The sequence below is a fragment of the Falco biarmicus genome, chromosome 14 (genome assembly GCF_023638135.1).
Source record: "Falco biarmicus isolate bFalBia1 chromosome 14, bFalBia1.pri, whole genome shotgun sequence".
Lineage (NCBI taxonomy): Eukaryota > Metazoa > Chordata > Aves > Falconiformes > Falconidae > Falco > Falco biarmicus.
Genome location: NC_079301.1, coordinates 9,823,458 through 9,851,025, shown reverse-complemented (window position 1 = coordinate 9,851,025; position 27,568 = coordinate 9,823,458). Strand labels below are relative to the sequence as shown.

Genomic DNA, 27,568 nt, shown 5'->3' with positions numbered 1-27,568 from the left:
GCGGCTGCGGCCCCTCAGGGGCCAACCTTCGGGCAGAGTTTCACTGCAGGGACACTCGCACCGGCTGTACCGGCCGCACCGGCTGCACCGGGCACCCGCACAGCGCCCGCGGGGCCACCCACGGCCGCACCGACCCGGCGGGCCAGCCCCCCGGCAGGGCAGGCGACAAAGCCGCAAAGCCGGGCTGCGGGGGGAGCGGCTCCGCGCTGCGGGCCGGGGCGGGCGGAGTCACACGCGGCCCCGCCGGGGCTGCACCGAGGCCCCGCCGGCTCCGCAAGATGGCGCCGCAGCGGACACATGCGCCGGGGCCGCCCCGCGCCCTGACGTCCCCTCATGCGTCATGGCCGCGCCCCTCCCTCCCCTCTCCGCCCGCACTTCCGCCCGGCAGGGGGCGGGGCCGGCGCCGGTCTCGCGAGAGCCGCGCGGCCCCCGCCTCAGCCGCCCGCCCGCCCGTCCTGCCCGGAGGTGGCGGCGGCCGCCCCGCGCTGCGCTGCCGGCGGCTGGGCCCGGCGCCGCCATGGCCTCCGACAGCGACACCGAGGAGTTCTACGATGCGCCCGAGGACGTGCACCTGGCCGGCGCCTCCCCCGCGCCGTGAGTCCCTCGCGGCCGCCGCCCTGCCCTCCCCTCCCTCAGCGCGGCCCTGAGGGGAGGCGGCCGCCCCCGGCCGTTACAGCCGTTGGGGAGCTCCGGGGGGCGGGAGGCGAGTCCGCCCCGAGCCCGGCGTCCCCCCGCCGCAAGGCACGGGGCTCCGCGCCCCGGGAGCGGGGTGCTCGGCCGCGGGCAGGCGGGGCTGCGCTCGGCGGCGGGGCGGCGGGCGAGCCCCGCGGGCAGGGGGATGCGAGGAAACGGAGCAGGTCTGGACGTATTTTCCCAGGCTTGTGGGGCTGGTAGTGGCCATTACCGTGATGAGATCACATCTGCCTGCCTTGGGCGGGCAGCACGGAGGTTTTGGAAAAGAGGTGCAGAGGCGAAATCGGGACCGACAGATTTACTCCCTGAAATACGATAAAAGTAACAGATTTTCTGAGGGGGGGGAAAAAAAGAGCAAGTTTCTTCAGCAACAGGCTAACTGTCGCTGCGTGTAAAAACTTCTGGTGTGCTCGGTCATTTGGTTTTAATGGTGTTGCTTTGATGCATCTTGTATTTAGCTAGCGTGTGGTTCTGTGCAGCGAAGTTGTAACAATTTTATCGTGTAGATTCCTAGTGCTGTTACCTCAACGCTAACTCTGTCACCATATTGTTGATGCTAGCCAAATACGCTGCTGCTTTTAAAATTGTAAATATAACTTTCTGGTTGCGTGCTAAGCGGGTTATGGCTTGCATCAGTTCTGTTCCTCATGTAGCCTGGACTAAACCTCTCCGTTGTTTGACCTTGTAGGATGAGGTTTCATGTAGCTTGTTCAAAGAGCAATAAGATATGGATTGTGGGATCCATTCATTTGAAGCTTTAATAATTGAGTAAGGGCTTGGTTTAATCTGTGTGTCAGTGGTCATTGGATGCCTAGAACAAAGGAAAGACTAGATCTTTTCTCCTCATGCACATATCCTGTATCAGAGCTTTTATGAACTTAGCCTTTTACATAGCCTGGTGAAAAGCATATCTTGGCATATGCTTCCACAAGATGTGGTAAGGCAAATTAACAGCACTTGTGCTGAAATGAGGTTTTCCTCCAGCTGTTTACCTTGCCCAGGCACTAGTGATCATCAAACTGTTCTACCAGTTCCCATAACCCAGAGTAATTGACAACAGCTGAAAACTAGAAACAGCAAATACTATTAAAAAAACCACAACCTGGAACCTGGCAGAGTTGGGACAAGAGAGGGTGATGGTGTGGAATTTGTGTAGTGAGAAGCCACAGGCAGGAAGGGGGGACCAGGCCTTTTGGTAGAAATGAGCCATTAAATCTGGCCCAGCTGCACATCCTACCTTTTATTCGATACAGATAATGCCATATGTCCTGACCTTGAAGATTTCCACCACCTGTATCTATGTAGAACTTGATAATATGAAGTCACTCACTAGAAATTAAAGTGGAAGATGCTTTTGATTTTTCTGTTGCTTTTCCATAACTCATAAAGATGCATCATTGACTCAAGTCAATAGAATTCTGTCAGCTTGAGTCAAGTAAGGAGGTGATCTCGGAGGGATTAGTTTGCAATACAGAGCCTGAATCTGTAATTCAGTCTGCCATCAATTCTGCACTAACAACATGGAGAGTGTTTTCTTTAAATAAGCTTTGAGATTTCTTAAGAGCTAATTTCACATTTACATTGGACACTTCTTGGAAGCAAGCTTGTAGATTGTAGTTTTGAGACCCATGCATGTGTAGTGATGTTGAGTTGGGACCTATGGGAAAAAAAAATCAAAACCTTCTTATGGGAGGAAGGGCAATTGAAAACAAATGCATGTTGCCCTCTGCAGTTTGAAGTGTTTCCCCATGCGTTCAGTGTTGTGATGATCAGCAAAAACACTTGGGAATCTTTTTTGGCAGCATATGCTATAGCCAGTTTTTAGCATGGCAGTTTAGATGTGTTTGCTCTCATTAAAAATGTGGGTTTTGTAGCTTCCTCCCGCCTGCCCTGGCTGGGGAAGTTTAATAATTGCTGATATAGAAATTCCGAAAGTGGTGACAACCGTGTACATAAACATGCTGACTTCTTTGCTAGGCTTGTTTTATTGTCTCATGATGTGCAAGAATGGAATTTTTAAGTTCAATGTAAGCTCCCGCTTCCCACTGTAAGTCACTAAGTACTGATGCTTAAGCCCCTCTCAAGGAAACCACTATATCTGCATCCTCATGTACATATATAACTGGTGCACTTTAGGAATTAATTAGCAAAAATTGCAGAACTTGTTACAAAATGTTTCCTTCAGATGATAGTGCACAGAGATAGCTCTCCTGGGTTGATGGCTTCCCTAAGGTGAAGTGTGTTTAAACCAGATGTTTGGAGACTACTGTATCCCCTGTGTCCAGGCCTATATGCTTCACTTCTGTAGAACTTGCCTTTTATGTGCAATTCTACATTTGACAGCATGTGTGGAGAGTGTCGATCGGTTAGATAACTAGGGCCCAAACAACGTCTGTTTCTATGTGCTTTTCTAGTCCCTAGAAAAATGCTGTAGCTGCTGATGTGGACTGATCAGTGAAGGCATCTATCTGTTGTGTAGTCAGAGGAGTGGAGAGGGAGAAGTAGTGTGACAGAAGATGCCCTTATTTAACCTCTGTCAGTCTGCTTTCAAAAGACTATAGGCATGGAAGAGATTTGGAAAAAGACTCTGAAATTGAGGCATGAACTGCCCCATGAAGGAGGATGTCAGTTTTGAGGGAAGGAAAATACGAAGTGAAGCACACTTGTTAGGATGCAGGCAGGTGACAGACCCCCTTATATTTTATTTATAAGAAAAGTCATCTACTCACTCCTGAAATTAAGAACTGTCAAACCTAATAGTTTGAACATCATATGCCTACAGTAAGGGGCAAGTTTGTTCCTAGTGTACTCGTACCCTAAAAATTGTTATGAGAAACCAAACAAAGGGCACTGGGTTCAAGAGATGATGTAGATAATGAGACATATCCTCTGGTACTTTGATTTAAATTCTTGAATTCTAACTTCAGTAGTCCTGTCTTTTTTTTTTTTTTTTTTTTTTTGAAGTTGCTTTAATGCTTTTCCTGAGGAATCTGGTTTTCCTCTATGTAGGAAGCTAGATAATGTTAAATTGTGTCCTCTTGACATGTGGGACATGCTTACTACAACTTTTTTGTTCACGTGTATTTTAGCCAACATGCAGACCTGATCTTGGCAGCAAACAGATGGAGTGAAGTGTTAGTTACATTGCTGTAGTGACTTGCAGCACTGCAGACAAGTTTCTGCGTTCTGAGTTAGCCCAAGTTCCCACACGCTTTTCAAGGGCAGCCCAAACAGTGCATTGCAGTAATGAATGTTTGTGGTTTTGAAGGTGAGAGCTGCAGGGAGAGTAATTGTAGCTTCCAGGCCAGCTGTAGTTTAGAGGGAAGAAAACATTGTGTGCCTCTGCAGGCTGAAGGACAGCAGTAAATACAGTTACCGGGCTCGTTGTTGAACCTGTATGTTCTGTACAGTGTACTGCTGCCCTGCATACAAGTTAAACCTCTTTCCATCTGCCTGTTAGCACACCTGCTTCGCAACAATGTACATCCTCCCAGGAAGCAGGCAGTGTGCTTCTGGGATTTGGCCAAGGCCAGGCATTCATATCAGGGTTTTTTGTTTGGGGTGGTTTTTTTTTGAAGGTCTAAAAGGTTTTGCGTTTTTTTCTGTCACAAGACTTAACGTGTTGAAAATGTGAAGCTTAGTTCAAATAGGTGCCAGGCTGGAGTTACCTGATAATGGGAATGGCAGCTTCCTATAGTCTGGTCAGTATGAGGATGCATTTGACAGCTGAATAAATAAAACCAAAAAGTTCTTAATGACTTTATTTGACTTTCAGATTTATCAGGCATCTTTTTATATTTATGCAGGTGAAATTGGGTTTTTCTTTGAATTTTGTTTAATCTTTGTAGATAACCTTGAACCTCTCCTTTGTTAAACTGGTGTTACAGTGGTTTCACTTAAGAAAACTTAGGTTAGAAATACTTTTTCTGAAATGCAATCTACAAGATATATATATTTGCATCAATTTTTAAATCCCACTGTTGACTAAAAAAATTGTACTAGACAATAATTTTTTTGCCTTATGTTTTCTGTGGAATATGCCAGTCTTTGTGTTCTGCCTGATAACCCTGTAAAGCTACAGACCTTTCAAAGCAAAAATCAGTATTTGATCATTGGATTGATCTTTACACAAATCTTTTCAGGCACTTTTTCCACTATATATACTACTTAAAAAATGCAAGCATTTCAGATACTGCATCTGTAAAACTAGTGGCCTTAAAGTAAAAGTGGGGAATTGAGAAAGCTGGTAACTTCAGGTGGTTGGAAGGGCAAGACCATTCCAGAGTAATGCTGAGCTACAAGAGATTTCAATTATCATACTCGCTCTGTGGCTGACTTTGTCTTTATAAATGTAATAGCACATAAGCAGCAACTCATCACAACTAAGGGAGCAGTGGTGCTTACAAACACATAGCTCAAACAATCTCAGGCAAACTACTAAACTCATTTGGCTATAGTATAAACTGACCTGAAAGTGATGTTAAGGCCAAATAGTTGTGGAAGCTTTGCAGTGTTTTAAAAGCATGTAATTTCAATGATAAAGCTTCACCTTAATGTTTAAGATAGCTCAATATAGCTCACATAGATATCAGCTCTGTTTTATTCTGTACCTGCTAGCTCTGTAACCTTTATCGCTTCCGCAGCTTTTCCCCAAGGTGAGTAAAGCAGGACAGTGGGAAATAACACCTGTTTTAGTCTGAGTGCAGATTTTTCTCAAAACTAATTAGCTAAAGAAGTCTTGAAAAGGGTAGCAATGTCTTTTGAACCTCATATTTTGTGTTACCAGTGGAGGAATGATTTGCCTGTACCAGAAGTGACATGCTAGTTGGTGGGAAGTGTCACAATAGAAACCCAAAGTATCTATTTGCAGTTAAGGGATCTGCATTTTATTGAGGTTGTAAAGTCTAAGCAGTGCCTTGTACAATAGGACCCTGTGCTGAAGTCTAAGCATTAATGTTGTAATTATAAATATATTTTATTGTTAAAGTAATCTTGTGGATTTAATGATCGGACATGTGTTTCTGCCACTCTTTCTAAGGAATTCCAGGAGTTGATAGTGGAACTGAAAATGTTTCAGTAACCGGAAATTCAACACAGGCAGTGGCCTTTCCTGGCAGTATGTTTTGGGAGACAAAAGATGTGTTTGTTTTTTAGGTCAAAACACTGATTTTGCTTTTTTTTTTTTTTTTTTTTCCCATTGGAGTTATTGCCTTCTAGGAGGATTATGCCTCAAAACAGTGTTACAGATATTGCGTATCTTAAATGTCAATATCTGACAGAAGTATCTAGGTTTAAGTTGTTAAATTAGTTAGAAATTACATAGTCTTTATATACCAATCCACTGTAGTTTCTTGTTTACTTAACCCTGCTGTATAAATGTGACCTTTTCTTTTTGTGATTAAATGCTTTCAGACAGTAAAGAGAAAAACTGCAGTTCTTAAAAATTAATTATAAAGAGTTCTCTTTTTCAGAGGGTATTGTCTCTTGAAACCATCACTTTGGAGGCAGGAGGGGCAAATTAGACAAGAGATCTCTGTATCTGTCTGTATTGCTTGATACAAGATGATACTCAAACCTGTCAAGTGTCACTGACCTTGGTGGCCAGCTCGGATGCTTGTACAATCCAGGTTGCAGATCATTTGATAGTAAGCTTTCAAGGAAGTCATCTGTAACTTGGTCTCTACTTGTGACTGACAAACTAGTAGAATCGTGGAACAGCCCAGTTCAGAAGGAACTTAAAAACGTCATCTGGCCCAACCTTTCAACTTATTATTAAGAACTTACTTAATGAGTAAGATCTTGTAATCAGAGTAGACAGTGCAATTAACTATTTAAATATATTGTGGAGTTCGGAAAGTCTTGTGGAAAGTGTAAGTTCCGGATATATTAAGATTTGACTGTTCACTGATTGAGTGGTGACCTGAGGAGAAGTAATTATTTGATACCATTCCCCTAAGATACCTTGTTCTTTCATGTAATTAGTGAAATGAGAGGTTGTGTGTGAGTGAATGCTAATGCAAGTTCACTGTTTCAGAGTATCTATTTTGGAAAATAGTGCAGAAGTAGTTCCATCCTGTTGTAATGTAAATACTTACACTGAGCATGATGATTAGGAACAAGACCTTACATCTGCTAGAGAGTCTGAAGGGCAGAGTGGCTATGGTAGTGTTGTCTCTTCGGGCATTTGATTTGCAGGCTACTAGAGCATTTGTACTTCTGCTTTCTGAGAGTTTTGCTTTCTTTGATGTCCACTCTATGCTCCCTGTACATGCTAATTTTAAATTCTCTGTAATGCACAATGCTGTCAAATGTGTACTTGGAATGGTATCAGTTTATTAGAAACCAGGACAGCGTGATAGAAATACGATTTTGAGAAGATTCTGCTGAGAAATTTTTCAGGGATTGTAGAAGCTGCGGGTCTCTGCATTGTAGACAGTTGGGCACTTAAGTCTATTTGAAGCCTTTTATGTAAAAGAGTGGTATGAGAAACATTCACTTTGTTGCTTGTCTAAAGTATCAAGTATACATTCACTGTAAAGGAAAACAGTGTTATGGACTGTTTAATATGAAGCTTACTGTCAAAAGAGATGGTATTTTTTTCTTTGAGCTCTAAGTCTGTCTTCTCTTTCTAACAGATCACCAACGAGAGTTGGATCCCACGTATTAAAGGTGAGTTTCTTCTTAAAATGAATCAAATGCTTGTTGATGAACACAGAGTTGAGCATTTCTACCTAAAGTAGGTGTGCTACAGTAGCCCTAACGTTTACACAGACAGGAAATTACAGGCTTTCCCTTGTTGTAGGTAGCAATTGTGCTTAAGTCTCTTGAAGTTTCAACTTTACTTTTATTTAGGGTATGTTAACATATCTTGAAGCTAATTTTATTCTGAAATGTGTATGTGTGGTTTAATTGAGCTGTACTTAATTACTGGACGACCCTCTTTCAAGTGATCTGTGAGTAATAAGCAAGTCTCTGCAGCACTTGTTTTTTCGTCTTGATTTATACAAAATAGTTGACTTTGCTCTCTTCTGTCTTCAAAATAAGAAAAATTTCAGTGTTTGTACTTCAAAAGCCTCCCCTCTAGGCTGTGTGAAGATAAAACACTATATTTAGCTTAATGAGACAGCGTTGCCGCTTCCCACGCAGGTAATTGGTATGCTGCATCTGTGCATAGTGACAGTGGGGCTGAATCTGGCACACGTTAAATAGGTGAGGAGTTGGAACCTTGCACAAATAACACTCTTTTCCTGCTCTCAGAAGGGCCAAAGGTGATGCTATGCAACACTTTTACGTAGAGGAAAGAAGGCTTGACGTTTTGTCTGCAGAGTGTTGGGAAGTTGTAGTGAAAATAGTGTTTCTGATTTGTCAGCAGTACTCTGCTCTGAATCAGTCATCTTTTTGCTATGATACCATATCTTAAGGCACCTCTTACGGAACAGAGCCTTATCCCCTATTTTGTGTTCTGTTTAATGTCCTTTTAACGATTAAGTATTACATGTGTAAGTCTTTCAAGAAATATAGGGGGTTTTTATCTTTTTAAGTATCTTTCTAACTCCCTTGTTCAAGGTCTTCCTAAGTCACTTGTTCAAAGCTAAGTTTCTGAGTGTGGAAAAAAGTTGTTTCTCTGCTTGGTACCATATCATTTCAGTGAATGTGTGACTAATGGTATAGTTTGTCTTGGAACAGGTAAGAAATATTTCCCAAGTCCAAAGTTTAACAGGTGTGTGAGTTTAATGTCAACAAAATTATAAATTAATATAATGAGCTTCTGTAGACACTGATTACACTGAAGTATTTAAGTCGTCATGCCTTTGAAGATAGATTTTAGTGATAAAGCAAAGTAGAACTTGCATTAGCTTAGAAACACTTTGTGGAAGGAGGGTGAGGGAGTGGAGAGGGCGGAAGAATTTTTCTGTAATTGTAGCTGTCTCTGCATGATATGCCATTTCTTGGGGTCAGAACTCTCAAAGATGGATGTCTACAAGAGTTGTGTGGTTTTTTCACACATAATATATTAGTATGCTATGAAGATTCTGTTTGACTAGCTGTCTAAGGAAAAGTCCAAGGAGAAATGCCTTAGATAATCTGTACCAGACTGTCGGTCTAAATCTTGTCAAGGTCCAAAAAATATGGGGAGGTCTTTTAAAATACCTGTTTAATAGGTATCTTGTGCATATCCAAAGCTGTATAAGTGGAATTAAATTAATAGCCTAACAAAAAGAGTTTATAATGGTAACAGCCTTTGGGGGATTTAATGTTGTGGGGAGGCACTTGAGCCCTGCTGACTTCAACGGAATAGAGTTGCATATCTGTAGACAGAAAGGAGGAGTAGAACAGCAGTTCTGTATCTCAACTCAGGGAATCAGTTGATAAATGTGGGGGTTTTTTTCCTTCATGTTTTAAGCCAGGCAACTAAATTCTTCAAGTCATTTGTGAGAAGTTTTTCCTCTTTTGTGAGACAAATACAGGCTTTTATCTGCAGCTTAGGTTACCAAGTAGACTGTGCCAGGAAGGTCGGAGTGGAATAAGTTGCATGGAGATGATGTGCAGTCTCCATCCTTGGATATAGTCAGAACCTGACTGGACACATCTCTGAACAACCTGCTGTAGTTTGCTCTGCTTTGAGAACTACGGAATCTTCAAAGGTCCCTTCCAATGTCAAGGTTTTTATCAAATTCCCCCTCAGATATTCCTGACGTATATGCTTACAGGCAATGCGATCTTGTGCCCTTTCAGTACTTAAAGGGGGCTTGTAAGAAAGATGGGGACAAACTCTTTAGTAAGGCCTGCTGCGATAGGACCAAAGGGTAATGGTTTTAAACTAAAAGAGAGTAGATTTAGACGAGAGATAAAGAAGAAATTTTTTATGATGAGTTTGCCCAGAGAGGTGGTAGATGCCACATCCCTGGGAACATTTGAGGTCGGGCTGGATGGGGCTCTGAGCAACTTGATCTTTTTGAAGATGTCCCTGCTTATTGTGGGGGGACGGACTAGATGATCTTTAAAGGTCTCCTCCAACCCAAACCATTCTACATTTCTAATGATTCATGTACAATGGAAGATGCATGAAGAAGTTCCCGCTAGACCACGTTAGCTGAGGTTAAAACAAGTTTCTGGTTAAAGCAATATCCTTCTATGGTATAAACTACTTGCTTTTCTGAACCTAAGTTTTTCCAGGAATTGATGGATGCGTTCACTCACAAATAGAATATTTTCAATTCTGTTTTAAGAGTTTCTATAGAATAGCCATACTTAACGTGCCCAAAGTGTGATCTAATTCTACTATTCCTAAGGCTGCCTATCTTAAGTAGGATTTATTTAATTATTTTTTTTAAAAAAAAAAGTAAATACAACTGAAAACTATTACGAAGAATTACTATGTTATTTTGGTGCATGAGGCCACCTTTAGTGAATTGCTTTTATTCAGTCTTTGGTAGGATATGTCAAAGTGATGCTGTTTGCACATCTCAACTATACTTCAAGCTGACTTTGCATCGGTAGTATGATATCCTGGTATTTGATTATAAATATATAAAGAATAAATTGTATACCCAGCTTTGAATATTCATGCAGCCTTTCATCCAAATGTTCTGAAAATGTTTTTGGTTTTTGCTTAAGTCCAGTCATTTCATTGTTCTGCTGCAGTTTATTTAGGTTTTGGAAGGATCTGCATGAAGATAGCAAAAATAGACAATGTGCACTAGGAGTAATTGTAGAATGGAATAATCGGTGTCAGATCCTCAAAAGCATATTTGTGGCCTCTTGATAGAACTGTCTGATTCAACCCGGAAATTTCTAAGGAAGCTTCTATTATGTGGTGATAATATGATTCTTGCACCCTTTCCCACAGCCTGATAAAGAAAAAAATACAGATTTTCTTTGCTGCAGGTTATTAAACATGTATGCTTCTCTAAACTTCATGCTACCTTCAATTTTATTTTAGTTGAGGTTGAAACCACTTAAAAATAACTGCCTTTTTTGCTTATTGGTATACAGGCTTTCTGTGTATGGTGGGTGGTGTGAAATGCTTGTTTGTACTGTGAATTGGTGTTTAAACATCTGTCTGGCAGCAATAACATCTGAAAATGTAGCGGAATGCTTGTTCTTTATGCTATTTAATTTGTTGTAGCTATATTTTTGTTAGATCATCTTACTGAAGAACTTACTACCATCATACCTTTTTTTCCCATAGGATATGGATAGCAAATTACACAAAGCTGGAAATGAAACCTTTGTACAAGAAATGAAACAAGATGATTCAAAAGAGGTTAGTTAAATACGGCTTTGTGCTTCCAGCATCACACTGGAAATATTAAATAATTTAATGATCAGCCTTTATCCTGAAACTAAATAGATTAGAAATTGTCATTGATCTTAGTAAGAACGTTCATCTAAAGGGTAAAAATCAAACCAAGCGTTCTAAAAACACATGTAGAATTCACCAGTGTTTAATTATTTGTGTAACTTACAGGATCATATTTAGCAGTGCATGAGGCGTCTGAAGAGAAGACAGCTTTTGTTTGCTAACTTTCTCTTAAAGTATATTAAAGAGGAATGGGAATTAGTCACTTTGTTATCTCTTTAGTTTTCATCTTCAGGAAATAGCTGTTTCTGCATGTAGGTTCTGGTCTTCAGGATTTTTTAAAAGAACATATTTTGTATTTAAAACAACTCTTCAATGGAAGAGTTCTTGTAGACGTTGTACGGACTGACTGGTAAATGTACCCTTGAAATGCCTGCTATTTTTGACAATAGAATGGTTTGGTTTTGTTTCTTAAGATTATTGACAGTATTATAGAAGAAAGCCAGAAGGCCCAACAACTAGATGATGATTCTTTAGCTTCTAGAGGAGAAGAACTGACTGTTCCAACTTCAGATGCAAATGTTTGGATTTCTGGAGCGGGTATTGTTAGTAGTATTCCAGAAGTATTAGCTGCTAAAATATCATTACAAGAAGATGCTAGAGAACCGGTATATCAGAGTGTGTGTAAGGACACTGAATTGGAGTCTGGGAAGCTTTTGTTTACTCCTAAGCAACAGGAAACTCATAAACTAACAAAAGAAACAAATGCAACTGACCATAAAATGGGTGAAACTGAAGCCCAAGAAGAAACATCAAAAACTGAGGACATAACAGACAAGAAAGAGGCAAATACTTTAGAACAGGTGGCTTCAGATTTATCTACCAAAGACCTTTCTACAACAGAAGAAATGCCTCCAGCAAAACCGCCAAGGCAGCTTACTGTGGAACCTGATATAGTTGCTAGCACAAAGAAGCCTGTCCCAGCACGGCCACCACCTCCAACAAATGTTCCTCCTCCAAGACCACCACCACCTGCAAGGCCAGCTCCACCACCCCGGAAGAAGAAGAGCGAACTGGATTTTGAAGTGCAAAAACCTGGTTTAGAAGGCAAGTATGCTATTTTAGATAGGCTTATTTATCTACATGGTTACTATTTTTGTGGTTTGAGTGAAGAGTCATTCGGTCCTGTGATTTTAGTTCATCTGTAAACGAGCAAAAACATTTTTCCACAATCTTAACTTCTTACAGTGGAGAAATACCCTTTTGCATTACAAGTGTTCCTAATTCATAGACTTTGTTGTAAACTAACACTTCCTACCAAAATAGCTACTTCTGTAGCAAGAAGTTGCCTTATCAATGCAGAAACTAAAAAAGTTACACGCTTTAAATAAAATGTGTGCAATCTGTATTTGCATAGAAATAAAAGTCAAGATGTAGACTGAGATCTCATGAAAATGAGTAGTCTTGGGTTACTAGGGAAATGACTAAAAAAACCCCAAACTGTTAATAAAACTTAAGAGGACTAGGGGTGAAATCATGCCTGTGCCTCCAACTATATATTAAATACATAATTGATAAGGCAGATTGGTGACAGTTGATGTTTAAAAAAAATCAAACTTGTCAGAAAGGATGTTCAGGACTGGCACTGTGATGTTAGGATTCTTAACAATCTGTAGCCTATCTATGGCAAGTGTGACGTTCTTTCTAATATGAGTCTCTCTTCAGTTTCTCGAGAGAACTTCTCAGCTGGTGGTCTTTTAACTCCAAGTACAGTGACAGAAGGTGTGCCCAAAGATTCTCAGCCTTCTTTGGATTTGGCAAGCGCAACTAGTGGAGATAAAATAGTCACTGCACAGGTATTGGGAAACTGTTCAATTACTAGGTTCAAAAGTTCAATAACCTTAACATTTTCTGTTACTTTAATGTCACAGTGGAGATAATGTATTCTATACCTGCAAAATTTCAGGAAAATGGGAAAGCAGCTGATGGCCAAACAACAAATGAAGTACTTGGACCACAAAGACCCAGGTCTAACTCTGGAAGAGAACTCACAGATGAGGTATTAATGAATGTGATCTGTACATAGCACCTTCTTCTGGTTGCTTTTCCAGTCTGTTGAATGAATTAGAGTAGTCACATGTCACTCCTTGTACTCTAAACCACTACCTGCTGCGACCAGGGATGCAAATAGCAGTGATGGTGTGGTGGCTTTCTCCACCTGAGCACTTTGTGGTCCCCGAGTCATATGTGGTATTAGCATTTGAAAGTGTGAGCTGTAAGCGATCTAGAATGCTATGAGTTTGTGTTTGTAGCTATGCAGACACATTACAAGATTTCATGTGAGGAAACACCAGCAAACTTGGCGTTTTGTCATGCATCTAAAGGGGGAAGGAGTCAGCAACAGGAGAATGATTTTTCCTCATATTAAATATTTTCTTCAGTTAGTAACTTTGCTTAATCCTGATAATGTTACTGGACTGCTGCCCATTTTCATTTGTCTTTATCTTTTTTAACTATTGCTGAACAGATGTATGTGTTCATGAGATGCTCCAAAAAAAAGCCCTTTTCCTTTGTGTAGTACTAGTTAGGTGTAAATGCTTTTTCTCTGTAAGTAAAGGTTGTCTTTGACTAAACCTGAAGAACAGCTGTTAGAATATCTCAAAGGGGAAGACTTTGATGTCTTAATTACATAATATGTTTGATGTTAGCATAGACGGTGTCAGGCAGTGGCTGATGTCTGTATAGCTGCCTTTCTGATTTATGAAATTGAAGCTTGTGATGATGCGTAATTGTTCATTTATGTATAGTGGTTGATAATGTTTGCACTAACACACTAAAGGCAATTTTAACATAAACTTAGTCTTTGTAAAATAAATATATAGGGAGCTACAGAATTTCCCATTAAGATAAATAATCTGTAAGATCAGATGATTTCTGTTTTGCTTTAGGTTTTGGAGTCTAATCAAGTCATCTTGATTTCACATCTTACTTTTTCCATAGGAAATTCTAGCAAGTGTAATGATAAAAAACCTTGATACAGGTGAAGAAATACCCCTGAGTTTGGCAGAAGAAAAGTTGCCAACAGGCATTAATCCCCTGACTTTGCATATCATGAGGAGAACTAAAGAATATGTCAGGTATGAATGATGATAGCTTTCAGCCTTTTATCACACTGTTGCTCTTGTAGTTTTGCATATGTGGAGGCTGCTCTTATGCAAGTAAAGAGAGTCCCGGTCCATCTGTCTCTGACTAATTTGAGTGGTAATTCCCAGTTGTCTATGAACAAGACTGTTTATTTAATTCTTTTAAGTTGACTAAAAGTTGATGGTATTGCTGGAAATTTACAGGCAATTATGTCTGAAAATCCAGCTGAACTGCAGTTAGCGCTTGAGGCACTAAGTGTCATTTCTATACTGAATTAAACACAGTTTATGTGCAAGCACTGTATGGTGTTCATGCTGCCACCTCCTGTAGCTTTTTCAGGGTTTGATTTAGTAGGCTTTGGTCCTTTGAAGATTTGTCATCATCAGTATAGCTGACTACTTTGAGGTTTTCCTCTTCTCAACAGAGCTTTAGGTCCTTCTAACATGTAAAACTGAGTATGTAAACTTTGATAGAAAAATACAGTATCTTAGTGATCAGGAAATTGTGTCAGTCTAGGTTTTTTTTTTAAAGGCCTAGGTTTATATGAATTTATACATCAAACAATTTTTAGGTTTTTTGCATTGCTATATTAGCACTGAGAAGCTCACTTCTGTAGAACTATACTCTTCTGCGTGCAAACTTCTGTTTCAAAATTAACTACTACTAATTTGATCTATGGAAAGCAAAGTATGAGAACAAGGTGGCATGTTACCAGTTCTAGTAATGTAATATATTTTGTCTGGTCTTAGCTTTCACAGTGTCACAGTAAACTTAGGTTTGAAATTTGTGGAAGGGAGTAATGTATCTTTGGCATTTGGACAGTGTATACAGTTTTAGTATCCAAGGTGCCTAAGAATTGAAAGATCTGTTCTGTTACCTGATTAACATCACATCCATGGTTTTCCACTGTGTTGCATGAAGGAATAAAGAGGGATCCTAAAGTGCAGATCCTACTTTAATGATTTTACAGTCAATTTAGATTCATTATGGTTTCATATTAAACAATCACTTCTCTATTTCCTAGTAATGATGCAGCACAGTCTGACGATGAAGACAAAATGCAGACACAGCAAACAGATTCTGATGGAGGGAGGTTAAAACAAAAAACGTAAGATACTGTTTCACGTCCCTACAAAGAAAAGACAGATTTTGGTTTTCTAAGCTGAAGCTCCCCTTCTGACTTCTGAACAAGTATCTTTTAAGTACAAGCGACACCTGAATTTGGATAAGCCCATTGCTCTGCAGTTGAACTGAAGATTACACAACTGCTGGCAAATTAAATGCTTATTTTAAGAAGCTGTAATGGAAAGAGATAATAGTGTATTTCAAATCAAAACTTTTGATTCATAATAGTGAAAAATGAGACTTTGCCAGTGTTGTGTGTTGAAAAACTGCCCTTGCTTTTTAAGGACCCAGCTGAAAAAGTTCCTTGGCAAATCTGTAAAGCGAGCAAAGCACCTTGCTGAAGAATATGGTGAACGTGCTGTAAATAAAGTTAAGAGTGTTCGGGATGAAGGTAGGTGACACTTTTTTCATTTTATACATACATATATAGTTTTAATAGGATAGTCTGTTTATCCTCGGGCTTCTAGGAATCAAAGCTGGCTGAGGGACATATACTGCTGTATTCTGCCACTGTACAGGTGATGATGTGGCTTTTTAGAGTTAAAGCTTGAAGTTTGGTAGGCATTTTAAGACTAGCAGTTACAAGGATGAATTCTTGTAAAATAGTAGTTGAGAGACTTTTTCAGCTAAACCAGTTGAATACTATAGGTTTTGTTGTGCTGTTAGAAAGCTGTCTGGATATCAAAATGTAAACTTATTTGGGAATTTATTCCAGAAAAGGTAGAAATTTAATAAAATCAGATTGTTTTCTGACAACCAGTGCCTCTAGCAGAATTCTCATATAGCTTGATCTCCTGTTAGAAGATTTCCCGACTGCAACTAAATTCTCCCCTTCCTGTTTCATCAGTGTTTCCTTCAGACAGACTTCTACTACTGCAGTAAGCCAGTCTATCCACAGCCTGAGATAAGCACCATAGAACTGCTGCACTTTACTAGAACAGCTGCAGTTTAGCATCTTACGTTGCCACTGGCCGTTTGCCCCAGCTCTTTTGCAATTCTGAGGCTTTGTGGACAAATCACTGGACCATTTCAGTGTATTCAGTCTGAGGAAACCAATACAACAATTTTCAGTACACATTAAACTGACGTAAGTCATTAGTGCAGGATCTGCTAAAGACCCAATAGAAAGAAAGGGACAGAACAAAAATGGATAGCAGTTCTTATTCTGAGTGTACAGTGTTTGGATTCACTGCAACCTAAAATTAGCATAGATGTGTTTTTAGAACTTAATGCAACAGTTCTCTTCTTTTGCTTTAAGATCTTAAAATTGCCTATAAAAACTTGCTAATTCAAGACTAGTCTGCTACCAAAAAGTACTGGCAAATGCTTACTAATAAATAAAATGTGTGCTGCTATATGTACAGCTGAATTTGTGTTCCTCTTAGTTTTCCATACAGATCAAGATGATCCGTCTTCCAGTGATGATGAAGGGATGCCATATACAAGACCAGTTAAGTTCAAAGCAGCACATGGCTTCAAGGGACCTTACGATTTTGAGCAAATTAAAGTTGTTCAGGATCTCAGTGGAGAGCATATGGTAGGTCTCAAATTTAATCTGTGGTTTTGCTGAACCTGTTTAGCCTGCAATCCAACTTTTTGTTTTCATCTACTTGGTGATATTCAAAAATGACTGTCAGGTTTATTCTTTTTAAAGAGCAGTTTCATTCTGAAAATAATATTCTGGCAAGAAATTAAAATTTAACAGTTCTTCAGGGGTAAAAAAGTCTGTAGGTACTCAAGCTTCAGGGATTATCCAGAGCTTTTCCTTGAAGAGTTTTGGTATCGAGTGGTACTTGGTTTCTTGGTTCCTGCAGTTACAAATTTATACTGAAATAGGCTATGTTTCACTACGAGAACTGAACACAGAGTAGCAAGCAAATAAACTAGTCTGCCTATTAGAGGCATGAACACAAGTATTGAACAGAAATGCTAGATAGGTTTTGGAGGCAAAAATGGGGAGAGATTAATAAGGTATATGAATCAGAATGATAAGGAGGGGAGAGACTGGAATTACGGTATTTGCAGAGGTGCCTGTGGAGAGTGAGGCAGAAAAACTACCTATTCATCACTGTTGGAAGTGTGCATGCTGCCCTTCAGAGTCTGAAATACGTTCTAGTATTCCTGTCTTTCCAGTTTCTACTGCAGACAGCAACTGTCTGACAATTGAAATGGGGTACCCCATCTTCAAGTGTTAGGCTAAGGATAATGACCTACAGCAATCAGTTTGGTGACTGGAGATTGCTAGCTTGTCATCCACAACTAAAGTTTCCAGTCCTACTGGTAATCTATCTGTGGTAGTTTCCATCATGCCGGTATTTGACTTCTTTAAACCTAGAAAATCCCCAAAGGCATCCTAAAAGGTTGGTGGATTCAAATGCCTAATGGCTGTTTGTTAAATAACAGGAAGAAGTGGAATATTGCTAGTGTGGTACTGTTGTTTTTTATTGACTGCTGACTCTTCAGACTTTGCAGTGGAGAAAACTGTTGTCTCCACAGACTTTGTAAAATCCCCATGCCAAATCTGGATTTTAACAAATCTTTGTAGTACTCATTTTGGTTGCTGGAATTGATGTTACCAACCAGAATTTTTACTTAAAAAGAAAGAAAATAAAGATGTTAGCACAGCTTGCGCGAACTTCAAGTGCAGCTACAAATACTTGCCAGATGTACAAATCAAATAGCAGGTTCTAAGTCCCACGGAACGCTGGCTGGCTGACTGTTACTAACTGTGCCAGTTTCACGTAGGATGCTGTGGTAGTGCTGAGCTCCCTTAACTCCTCTAGTCCTACAGTAATGTGCCCTGTGGGCTGTTTCTTTCAAACGTTTTTGCAAGAATGTTCCACAATCCACCAGTCTCGACAATTACTTTTCACTGTTTGATCTACACTTTATTGTACTTGTGGTATCTTGTGTATGTACTAAATCTTGTCAGTTGACATTATAGAAAGGCTTTTTGGTATTGAAAAAAGCACTTTATGTAACTTCAACAATGATGTTTTTGTTTTGACAGGGTGCAGTTTGGACAATGAAATTTTCACACTGTGGTCGTTTACTTGCATCTGCAGGACAGGACAATGTAGTAAGGATATGGGTTTTAAAGAATGCTTTTGACTATTTCAATAACATGCGAATGAAGTACAACACGGAAGGTATCTTTCTATGCGTTGCTTGAGCTCTAAAACACTAGAAATTCTAGTTATTTGGGAGCTTAAAGTTGACCATGGTGCTTCTGCCTGTTTTCTAGGCCGTGTTTCTCCCTCCCCATCTCAAGAGAGTCTGAATTCTTCAAAGTCTGATACCGACGCAGGGGTACGTACACTAGATACTGGGGGGGAAGAGGTGGGGGGCTTACATTGTTCTGTAATGCCATATCTTCGTTGTTGCTTTATCCAGGCACACATTAAAGAGTTCTTGGCTTGTGTCTTTGAGGCATAGACAAACTGTCTTATCAATAGACATCTTCAGTCAAATACTGATATCCCATGCCTACAGGGTACAAGCAGGAAAGTACATCACTAAACTTAATGTATTACAAAATATGCATAGCTTTGCTGGGGCCTTCTGCCAGAGTAAATTTCTGAGTGAAATGCTAAAGGGGAACAAAAAATCTACATTGTTGAATTTCCTGTCTTAGAGGTTTTGCCTCAGAGCATTACTTATGGTCAACATCTGACTTGATGCCGTTTCTGAGGAAGGCCAAACTGAACAGTGATTAGTCAGACGCATAATAAAACCTGACATATTTAAATTTTTCACATCTGTGTAGAATAAAATGGAACATGACTGACGAGAAGTATTAAGACACTCTTACTTGTAGAGTGTTCAGATACTTTAGTAAACTTGCCATTAAAGTTAATGTAGTTAAGGTTAGGGTTTTTTCTGGGTTTGGTTTCCAGTAGTGTAAGAAACAGATGACAAAAATCGGGGTTTAAGCAAAGATTTTGGCAGTAGCGTTATTTAATGTGCACTGTTTTGGGAGGGGGGAGATGAGGGGAGGGCAAGAATCTTTTTTTTTTTAACCATAGTTAAGTGAATAAACTTGCTTAGTCACACATACTAGGAATGTTGTTTTGACTGTATTTTTGCTGAAGAGGTTTTGTATAGGTACTTCTAGAGTGGTGGTTTTATTATTATTGTTACTTTGTACCTGTTTATTCTGAAAGAGTCTCTTATTAGGAAGTTGTTATTCTTGATGCAGGCTAGAAACATGGAAACTAACTCACAGTTTATGTTCTAAATTGGAATACAGTTTTCAAGGTTGATATACTTTGTTCCAAAAACTTATCTTTAGACATTTGCTTAAATTGCTGTCAAGTTTATCCCATTGAATAAAAGCTATGTGGATGGAAAATGTAGAGCTTTGCAATTTTAGAATTTCAAGATGATGTTTTGTAGCCCATTGTACTTTAAATTTACTTTGGTGGTTTATTGTAGAGTCATAAGAGTTACTCTTCAAATTGTTATTGGCCCTGTACTTTTTCTAAGCAGTAATTGCTTGATTATTCATTTTTCCAGCTAACATTTTGTGATGTTTCTATACATTTCTCTGATAGATTTGCAGTGGAGTTGATGAAGACCCAGATGATAAAAACGCCCCATTTCGTCAACGACCATTTTGCAAATACAAAGGACATACAGCAGATCTTCTTGATCTTTCCTGGTCTAAAGTAAGCACCTTAATACAGACAGTTCTCTTGTTTTCATTGTTTTCTTTTGTCAATTGCCATTGGAACCATACAACTAAACAATATGAAACAATCACTGAAGTTAAGAGAAAATATTTGTAGAGAGCTTACTCCAGCTGAGATAGTTGGGATAAAATGAACAAATCTCTTGGGCTTGTATCGTTCAAACTTGTCTTAAAAAAATTAAGCTAGTAACAATTACAATTGTGTATTCAGTAGTGAAGTTAAATTGTTTAGAGTTGGAGGAATTTCCTTTGAGCTGTGTGATTTCTGATTTATGGTGTTACCGCTCCTGTCTTTAGTATGCTTCACTGGTGTGTTTTTTGGGGTTTTTGGCAAAGTGCATAGATTCTAAAGTTGCTGAATATATACCTGTATCTTAATATAAGAGAATTACCTGACAATTACCTTATGCTTAACTTTGAAAATTTTTCACATAAAGCTTATTCAGTTAATTCTCCTCATTGGAATACAGTTATAGTTTTAAGAACACAGTCTGGCTGAAGGATCTTAGGCAGGAGAGACTGTCACTCCTTCTCTGAAGCCTGTTGTGCTGTGTCTTCTCTGAATGCTTTAACTACTTTCCAAGTATTCATTTCCATTGACATTCTTCCAGAAAATTTTCTCTGTCTGAACATCAGTGTACTGGTCTTAAGGAAAGCACCGATCAGTAATGATAATTTGGATAAAACATTTTATCTGAAAGGATAAAATTAGGAATTTCATGTCAACAAAGAAATTGGTAAGGCTTTACCAATCAGATTGCTTTTGTATTTTCTGTTACTTTTCTGTCTGTTAATAACCATGGAACTCTCTTGTTTCACAGAATTACTTCCTGCTTTCTTCTTCTATGGACAAAACTGTCAGATTATGGCACATATCAAGAAGAGAATGTCTTTGCTGTTTCCAGCATATAGATTTTGTCACTGCTATAGCATTCCATCCAAGGGTAAGTGTAATCGCCTTCTTTCTTCTAGAGAGGCAGAACTTGATATTACAAGAGTTCTTTCCCCTTTATTTTCAAGTAAATAATAATTGTTGAATAATAGAGCGTGTGCGCTTTAAAGATACGGCTACTGGATAATATTCTGGAACTTAAAAGTGTTCGTCTTCACTAAACTTTACTTGCAGTGTCCATTTGGTTTAACTGTTTGTAGGCATGATGTGGAAAGTGAGTTGTCTATTGGCTATAACATCATAGCTGGTATAGTTTTGAGTAACTTTGGAAATTCTGACTTTTCACAATGAGGGATATTGTAGTTAAATAGCGGGGGGGGAAGCAATAATGGAGTTAATCAGATTGTCCAGAGACCACGGAATCCTTGAGGATGTTTAAAGCTTAACAGGATATAACCCTTTACAGTCTGATCAAACTGTTGAGGCTGTCTTTGCTATGAGCAAGGGAGGTGGACCAAAAACCTCCAAAGATCCTTTCCCAACCTATCTTATTTTATGATTTAAAAAAAACCCCACACAGTCCTGTAATGAAGCTTCCTAATATAAAATTCAAGTAGAGGAAAAGCATTTTTCAGTGTTCTGTGAACATACACAACTGGTAGGTGTATGAGGAACTCTGAAAGGAGCTTTCAACTGCTGACAAGGTTAATGTTTTTCTAACTTGAGAGAGTAAAAAGTAAGTGTGGTAAGTGAACAATTTTCTCACTTGAGATATACACACTACAAGTGTGTTATCTTGTCAAAAATCTGTAAGAAATTGAACTCTTATTTACCAGTAATTTTAACATTGTCTTTTCAGCTGCTTTAAAGGTTATAATCAACTCACCTGAGAGTTCTTACTTGGAAGATTCTGGAGAGATGCTGTTTGGAAGTCGGGCGGGAAGGTTTTAAGGAAATTAGGGCATACTCATAGCACAAGTGGAGATTAATGTAGTGTGTCCTCTCAGGATGACAGGTACTTCTTAAGTGGTTCATTGGATGGGAAACTCCGACTCTGGAACATTCCTGACAAAAAAGTGGCATTATGGAATGAAGTAGATGGGCAGACAAAATTGATTACAGCTGCCAACTTCTGTCAGAATGGCAAATACGCAGTCATAGGTACATACGATGGAAGGTGCATCTTCTATGACACAGAGGTAAAAACTTCTTAAGACTGGGTATTTTTTCATGTTAAATAACAGATTTAAGAGTCATGCTTATTTAAATATCAAGAAACGAACCTATTTGAACTTGAAGCAAATTAAAGTTTCTGCGCAATTATTTCAAATCAGGATGTGTTTTAATATCTTCTCAGCACTTGAAGTACCATACACAAATACACGTGCGTTCTACCAGAGGCCGAAATAGAGTTGGAAGAAAAATCACTGGCATTGAACCCTTGCCTGGAGAAAATAAGGTACTGTCTGTCAGTGCAACTTTGGCCCAGTAGTGGAGTCTGATATTCATATCTAACGCTTATTAAATTTGTGCTGTCTTGTTTGTAGTCACTGACTTTAAATCACAAGTCTTTTAACACTACTAAAATGGACACTAGTCTTTGCTGATTTAGTCTAATACAATACTAAATAGTAGTGAACCAGAAATATTTTTCTAAATGGCATTACGCTCTGATTAATGTAAAGGTGAGAAAATGCTTACAGATGGCTTTTGGCGAAAAATTCTTCGGCATAACTAACCCTTCTCAAATTTAATGTTTGTGTGGAAATGTATTTCGTACAGAAGCTGTTACCCAAACCAGTGTACTCCATTCTTCAGAATCAGTCCTTTTATTTAGCTTCAGTCTTCAACAGCTGTTATCACCTATATTGTACTTTTATCAATGACACAGAAATTACTTAATTCCAAAGATGTGCAGAAGATTCAGAAATCAATAGTGCCTTTGGGTTTGCATCCAACGTAGTGCCTTCGCGTGTTAGATGATGTAATAAAACACAGCTCAGCATGAACTCTTTTGAAAACAAATCAGAAGTTCTGTAATCTGATGGTGATGGTGTTCCAAGAGTTGTCACAACTTTGTTGCATAAATTACTTGACTGCTATTCTGCTATACGCTTTTCTTAGTGTCATCTTGAGACTTACTGCTAACCTACAGTGCTCTCCACTTCTAAGATACCGTAAAAGGTCTAATCAGCTGAATGCCCCTTTGCGTTTTGACAACCCTTTCATAGACTTCTCTGTTCCTTTTAAGTACATTTAAGCTTCTCGTCTGGAAAACATGAAAAGGAAGCAAACTCATATCAACCAAGAAAAGCCCAGTTTGTTTATATAGCAGATAGTAACCTCTGATCTGTGCTTCATGATGGATAGGTCATGACTGCAGAAATTTACTTAACTCGAAAGTTCTGCTATATTATTGTGGAATGTGTTCCAGAATAGCCTTTGCAAATTGATGACTGTTCTCGGGGCCCACATTTTACTTCAGTAAAGAGCAGTTGTTCTGGTTCAGATCAGCTGGGATGATCCTGACAGTGAAGTTGTGATCTGTCCGTTGACAGAAGAGAGAAAAATGTTATTGTCCTGAATCCTGTTCTGCTGCTTTGGGCCTATTCTTTGTCTCGGTCACTTTTATTATTTTTTTTTTAATCAAAAGAACTGGAATTCTGGCTGTTTGAATGAATTCTGTTGCTCCTTCTCGGGCATGCAAATGGTTTCCACTCCTAAATTTTATTTATTTCTTTTCTAGATACTAGTGACATCAAATGATTCCAGAATCAGGTTGTATGACCTAAGAGATCTGTCTTTATCTATGAAATACAAAGGTTATGTCAACAGCAGCAGCCAAATCAAAGCCAGCTTTAGGTAAGACAGTATTACAACAATAGAGTTGTTGGATTTGGGAAATGCTGTGGCTGAAGGATGTGAAGTTTTAAGTAACGTTTACTTTGATATGAAACTGATCCTCTGAAATGTCACTTGGCTCAGAACACAGAGGTAACAAAAGGCTCTGATCAAGAATGACAGCTGCCTATGAGCAGGGAGCTTCTGTGAATGAGTGAATCCTTCAACAGTCCATTACTGTTGCTGTAAACAGAGGAACTGTGCTAGAACTGTTGGGGCTGGGACACTGCATCTTTTCTATCCTCCATGATAAATAGGTTTTATTTCCTTAATTTTGTCAGGTTTTGTTGCAGGTGGGTTGGTCACCCAACTGTTACACAGGCAGTGACCGACAGGCTTGGGCATCATCACTGTCAGGAAACAGCCTGCAAATCTGAGTTGGGATTCTCTTTTTCTCTGTGCTGGCCTAAGATGCTTTTCTGAGTTTGAGTGTATTATTGTGACTATCATGGCAATACTGGGTTTTAAGGTAGTAAAAGAGAGGGGGTAAAAGGGGGAACAGAACAAAAACTCCTCTCCCTTCAGTCTTGCAGGAGCTCAAGGGGAAAAACACTTGGGTATCTGTTTAACCTGGATGTTTGAGCAGGGGAGGATGGCAGTGCTTAAAGAATAATGCTAAGTTTAAACTCGACTGTCAGCTGTTGACCTTTGAAAGCATCTTTAAGGCTGACCCAGTATTTCACAGAATGACTGAGGTGAGAAGGGACCTCTGGAGGTCATCTTGTCCAACCCCCCTGCTGAAGATTAATTTCCCAAGTTAAGTCATCCCTACTTACAGGGCTGGAGCATAGTTAGTGATAGAGTTTAGGTATGTGGTATGCTCATGCAGTAGGTAAATTAATAGTAAATACTTGAGATGGATTTGCAGGTACTGTTTTTCTCTGTCAGTGTGCATTATACAGTCATCTGGTTGCAATCTTGTTGAATGCCTTTCATCTTCTACCTGTGTAGATTATTTTTTTTTGCCCATGACTGTATTGTAAATAATTCCTGTTACACAGTCTCAGATGTTTACACAAGTTTCATTTTCTTGTTGCTGAGTATAGATGTTAGACTAACTCTCTTCTGTGTCGGAAGCTGCAGGAGAACAGCTGCTGTGTGCTATTAGTGAGAACTATTTCTTTTGTCCCGAGGGAGAGCATCGAGAAACCTGCACGCACATTCATTTGAGGCCTAATTGTATTTTTGAGCTGCAGCCACTAAAGGATTAGTGTGAATTGTGAATTTGGCCTGATTGCGGTTGTAAAGCTGCAGGTCGTCTGGAGAGCTACTGTAATGGTTGCTTCAACAGCTAAGAAAAGTAATGTTTTTCTTTTTTAACTTTTTAGCCATGACTTTACCTACATTGTAAGTGGTTCAGAAGATAAATATGTTTATATTTGGAGTACATACCATGACTTGAGTAAGTTTACATCTGTAAGAAGAGACCGTAATGACTTCTGGGAAGGCATTAAAGGTAAAAATCAGCTTTTGATCTTTGTTTTATCAAAGTGTATGTGATTTAAAATATTAAATACTTTTATCTTTTAGTTTTTATTTGCTCAGCAGTGCTATTAATCTATTTGAACAAATTCTTAACATAGCAAGATGCCCTGTAACTGGTGCGTTTTCAGTAAGTGGACTGTCAGAAACCTTGTCCAGAGGAAACTCTACAGATGCGTGATTGGGATGGGAAGAGACAGTAGCTAAAAAGCTTGTCCAGAGATTCTGTATGAGATTCTGAATGAATGTAAGGTTTTGCTGGCAGAACTTGATTGTATAAGTGTAGAAATTAAAATAATTGTAATCCTTAGATCCCTTACAGATAAATGACTTTGAAAATAAGTGCAAGCTCTTTTTTTTTTCTTTATGGCAGTATTTCAGAAAAAAACCCAAACCCAACTCTCTTATCTCCTACACACACACAGAGCTTTTGGGAAGTGTGGGGCCGTGTTTATATCAAACATGTTTTGGAGCTCCTGCCAGTTAGTTTTAGGCACTTACAGGAACTTCTGAGATCCATGAGTTTATAAAACAATGACAGTTGCTCCTTGAATGATGAGCTTACCTGGTGCCAGCAGCACTAAGATTCTTGGGTATTTACTAAAATTTATGCCTGCTATTCTTGTAAAATTAACAATTCCTTGAAATAAGGTAATCAAAATTGGATTGTCTTTCTGAAGCGCACAATGCAGTGGTTACATCTGCGATTTTTGCTCCCAATCCTGGTTTGATGGTGTCACTGGAAACTTCTGAAAAGCAAGAAACTGAAAGTAAGGGAGAAGATTCTGAAACATCAGATACCATACCCTCTGGTAGGTGTTTGAGATGAGCTCCACTTGATACCATGGTATGAAGAGAAAAAGATTATTAAGAATTGCAGTGTAGAATGGGGGGTTCTTGAGAAAAAAAGCCCTTGCAGTGGCATTGACATGTATTCCTACCTTATCAGTTGAACATTTTGGCAGCTGTTGCATTTTTAAAATCTGAGAATGTGAAGTGAGGGGCATAGCTGTTGTCCTGTGTACTTTAGAATTAGTCTTTTTACACCTGACATGTAAAAAGGTAGAGCTGTACCAACATATAATGAAGAAAACTCCCTTTCCTAGAAATGCAGATGTTTCCTGTTCTCTAACCAATACATCAAGAAAGTGATAGAGGAAGAAGGGTGTCACAGTGATAGCTTGTCTTTTAATGAGAGCTTGATTTTTATATTTTCTTTAATGAACTAACAGTTTATTCTCTTTCCTTATTAAGGAGCTTTGAAGACAGATCACACAGAAGTGCTTTTATCAGCTGACTTTACTGGAGCAATCAAAGTCTTCATTAACAAAAAGAAATATGTATCTTAGTTGGTTTGCAACTGACAGCATAAAGCTATGGTACTGTGGGATTAAAATTCTATAAATAATGTGGGCAAAAGCAAAGTATCTAATATAATAATGTTACAGGCTGATTTATTTTTAAATCTTTATTTTAAGGCTACTTAAATATTGGATCTTTGGAAAGCAGTGTCTGCCTATTAACACCTGGGCTTGTAGAATAGAAAGGAATGTGTAAGAGTAATCCTGCCAAACATTAGACTCTAAACTTTCTATGAACAGTTGTTTAGCAACGTAATTGTGAACCTGCACAGGTTTCTGCACGAAAACGTATTCACACATGTGTGTGCCTTGTGGTTACATGCACTAATTTGAACATGTATCAAAAGGATTTTAGTGCTGCATGTGGCCACTAGATGTCAGGAATGGGGATGGGAAGGGAAGGTTGGAGATACGGCTGAAAAAATACTGAATGATCGTCTGATCTTTGCACAAAATTCCATTTGAGAAAGGTCTTGAATTTGTAGTAGCTATTGTTCAGAATTTTAAGTTATGCAAGTTTTTGATGGGTCAGCAACCATGTGTAAATGTTTTTATAAATTTCTCAACTTCAGGACGTGAAAATTTTTGTTGTCTTTTAATTGTTGTGGACTTTAGATTCCTTTCATATATATAATTTTTTGCACACTGGAGCACAATACTTGTGTAAAGAAGTCTCTCATTCCTTGTTCACGGGCACCAGGATATATTCACCTTCCAGACAAAATTAAGCTGCATTAGAAAGTTCTTATATTTTACAACTATGTAAAATAAACTGTTTACATTTTTTAAGCATTGTAGCTTAAAGTTTTAAGTTCTTCTCGTTTGTTTAGTGCCACTGAATTTTGAAAGTCTTTGTAAATATTCATATAAAACACCTATGAAGTAACATTCTGGGTATCATAACCCATGAAATGTTATTGATGGTAAAGTGTTTCAGAGAACAGATGTATCATTAAACTTGGTCACACACCTGGAAA

At 39.0% G+C, this 27,568-nt stretch overlaps 1 protein-coding gene across 1 annotated transcript; it reads left to right on the top strand.

Moving 5' to 3' along the window:
* The first annotated feature begins 418 nt into the window (after nucleotides 1–418).
* Nucleotides 419–27,568, top strand: WDR44 (WD repeat domain 44). The gene is made up of 20 exons (XM_056359702.1): nucleotides 419–594; nucleotides 7,329–7,362; nucleotides 10,886–10,960; nucleotides 11,473–12,103; nucleotides 12,722–12,852; nucleotides 12,963–13,055; nucleotides 13,997–14,133; nucleotides 15,165–15,248; nucleotides 15,550–15,656; nucleotides 16,651–16,802; nucleotides 18,276–18,414; nucleotides 18,510–18,574; nucleotides 19,819–19,932; nucleotides 20,777–20,899; nucleotides 21,855–22,046; nucleotides 22,205–22,306; nucleotides 23,594–23,709; nucleotides 25,077–25,204; nucleotides 25,911–26,042; nucleotides 26,485–27,568. Exons 1-20 carry the CDS (start codon nucleotides 518–520, stop codon nucleotides 26,577–26,579), a joined length of 2,727 nt encoding a protein of 908 aa, XP_056215677.1. The 5' UTR covers nucleotides 419–517; the 3' UTR covers nucleotides 26,580–27,568.

What these genes read in the sequence shown, in the direction of transcription:
- WDR44 (XM_056359702.1), top strand. Translation starts at nt 518, where the DNA reads ATGGCCTCCGACAGCGACACCGAGGAGTTCTACGATGCGCCCGAGGAC. An exon ending in AGAACTAAAGAATATGTCAG is followed by an intron (nt 14,134 to 15,164) that starts GTATGAATGATG and finishes TCTATTTCCTAG; the next exon opens with TAATGATGCAGCACAGTCTG. An exon ending in GGGAGGTTAAAACAAAAAAC is followed by an intron (nt 15,249 to 15,549) that starts GTAAGATACTGT and finishes TTGCTTTTTAAG; the next exon opens with GACCCAGCTGAAAAAGTTCC.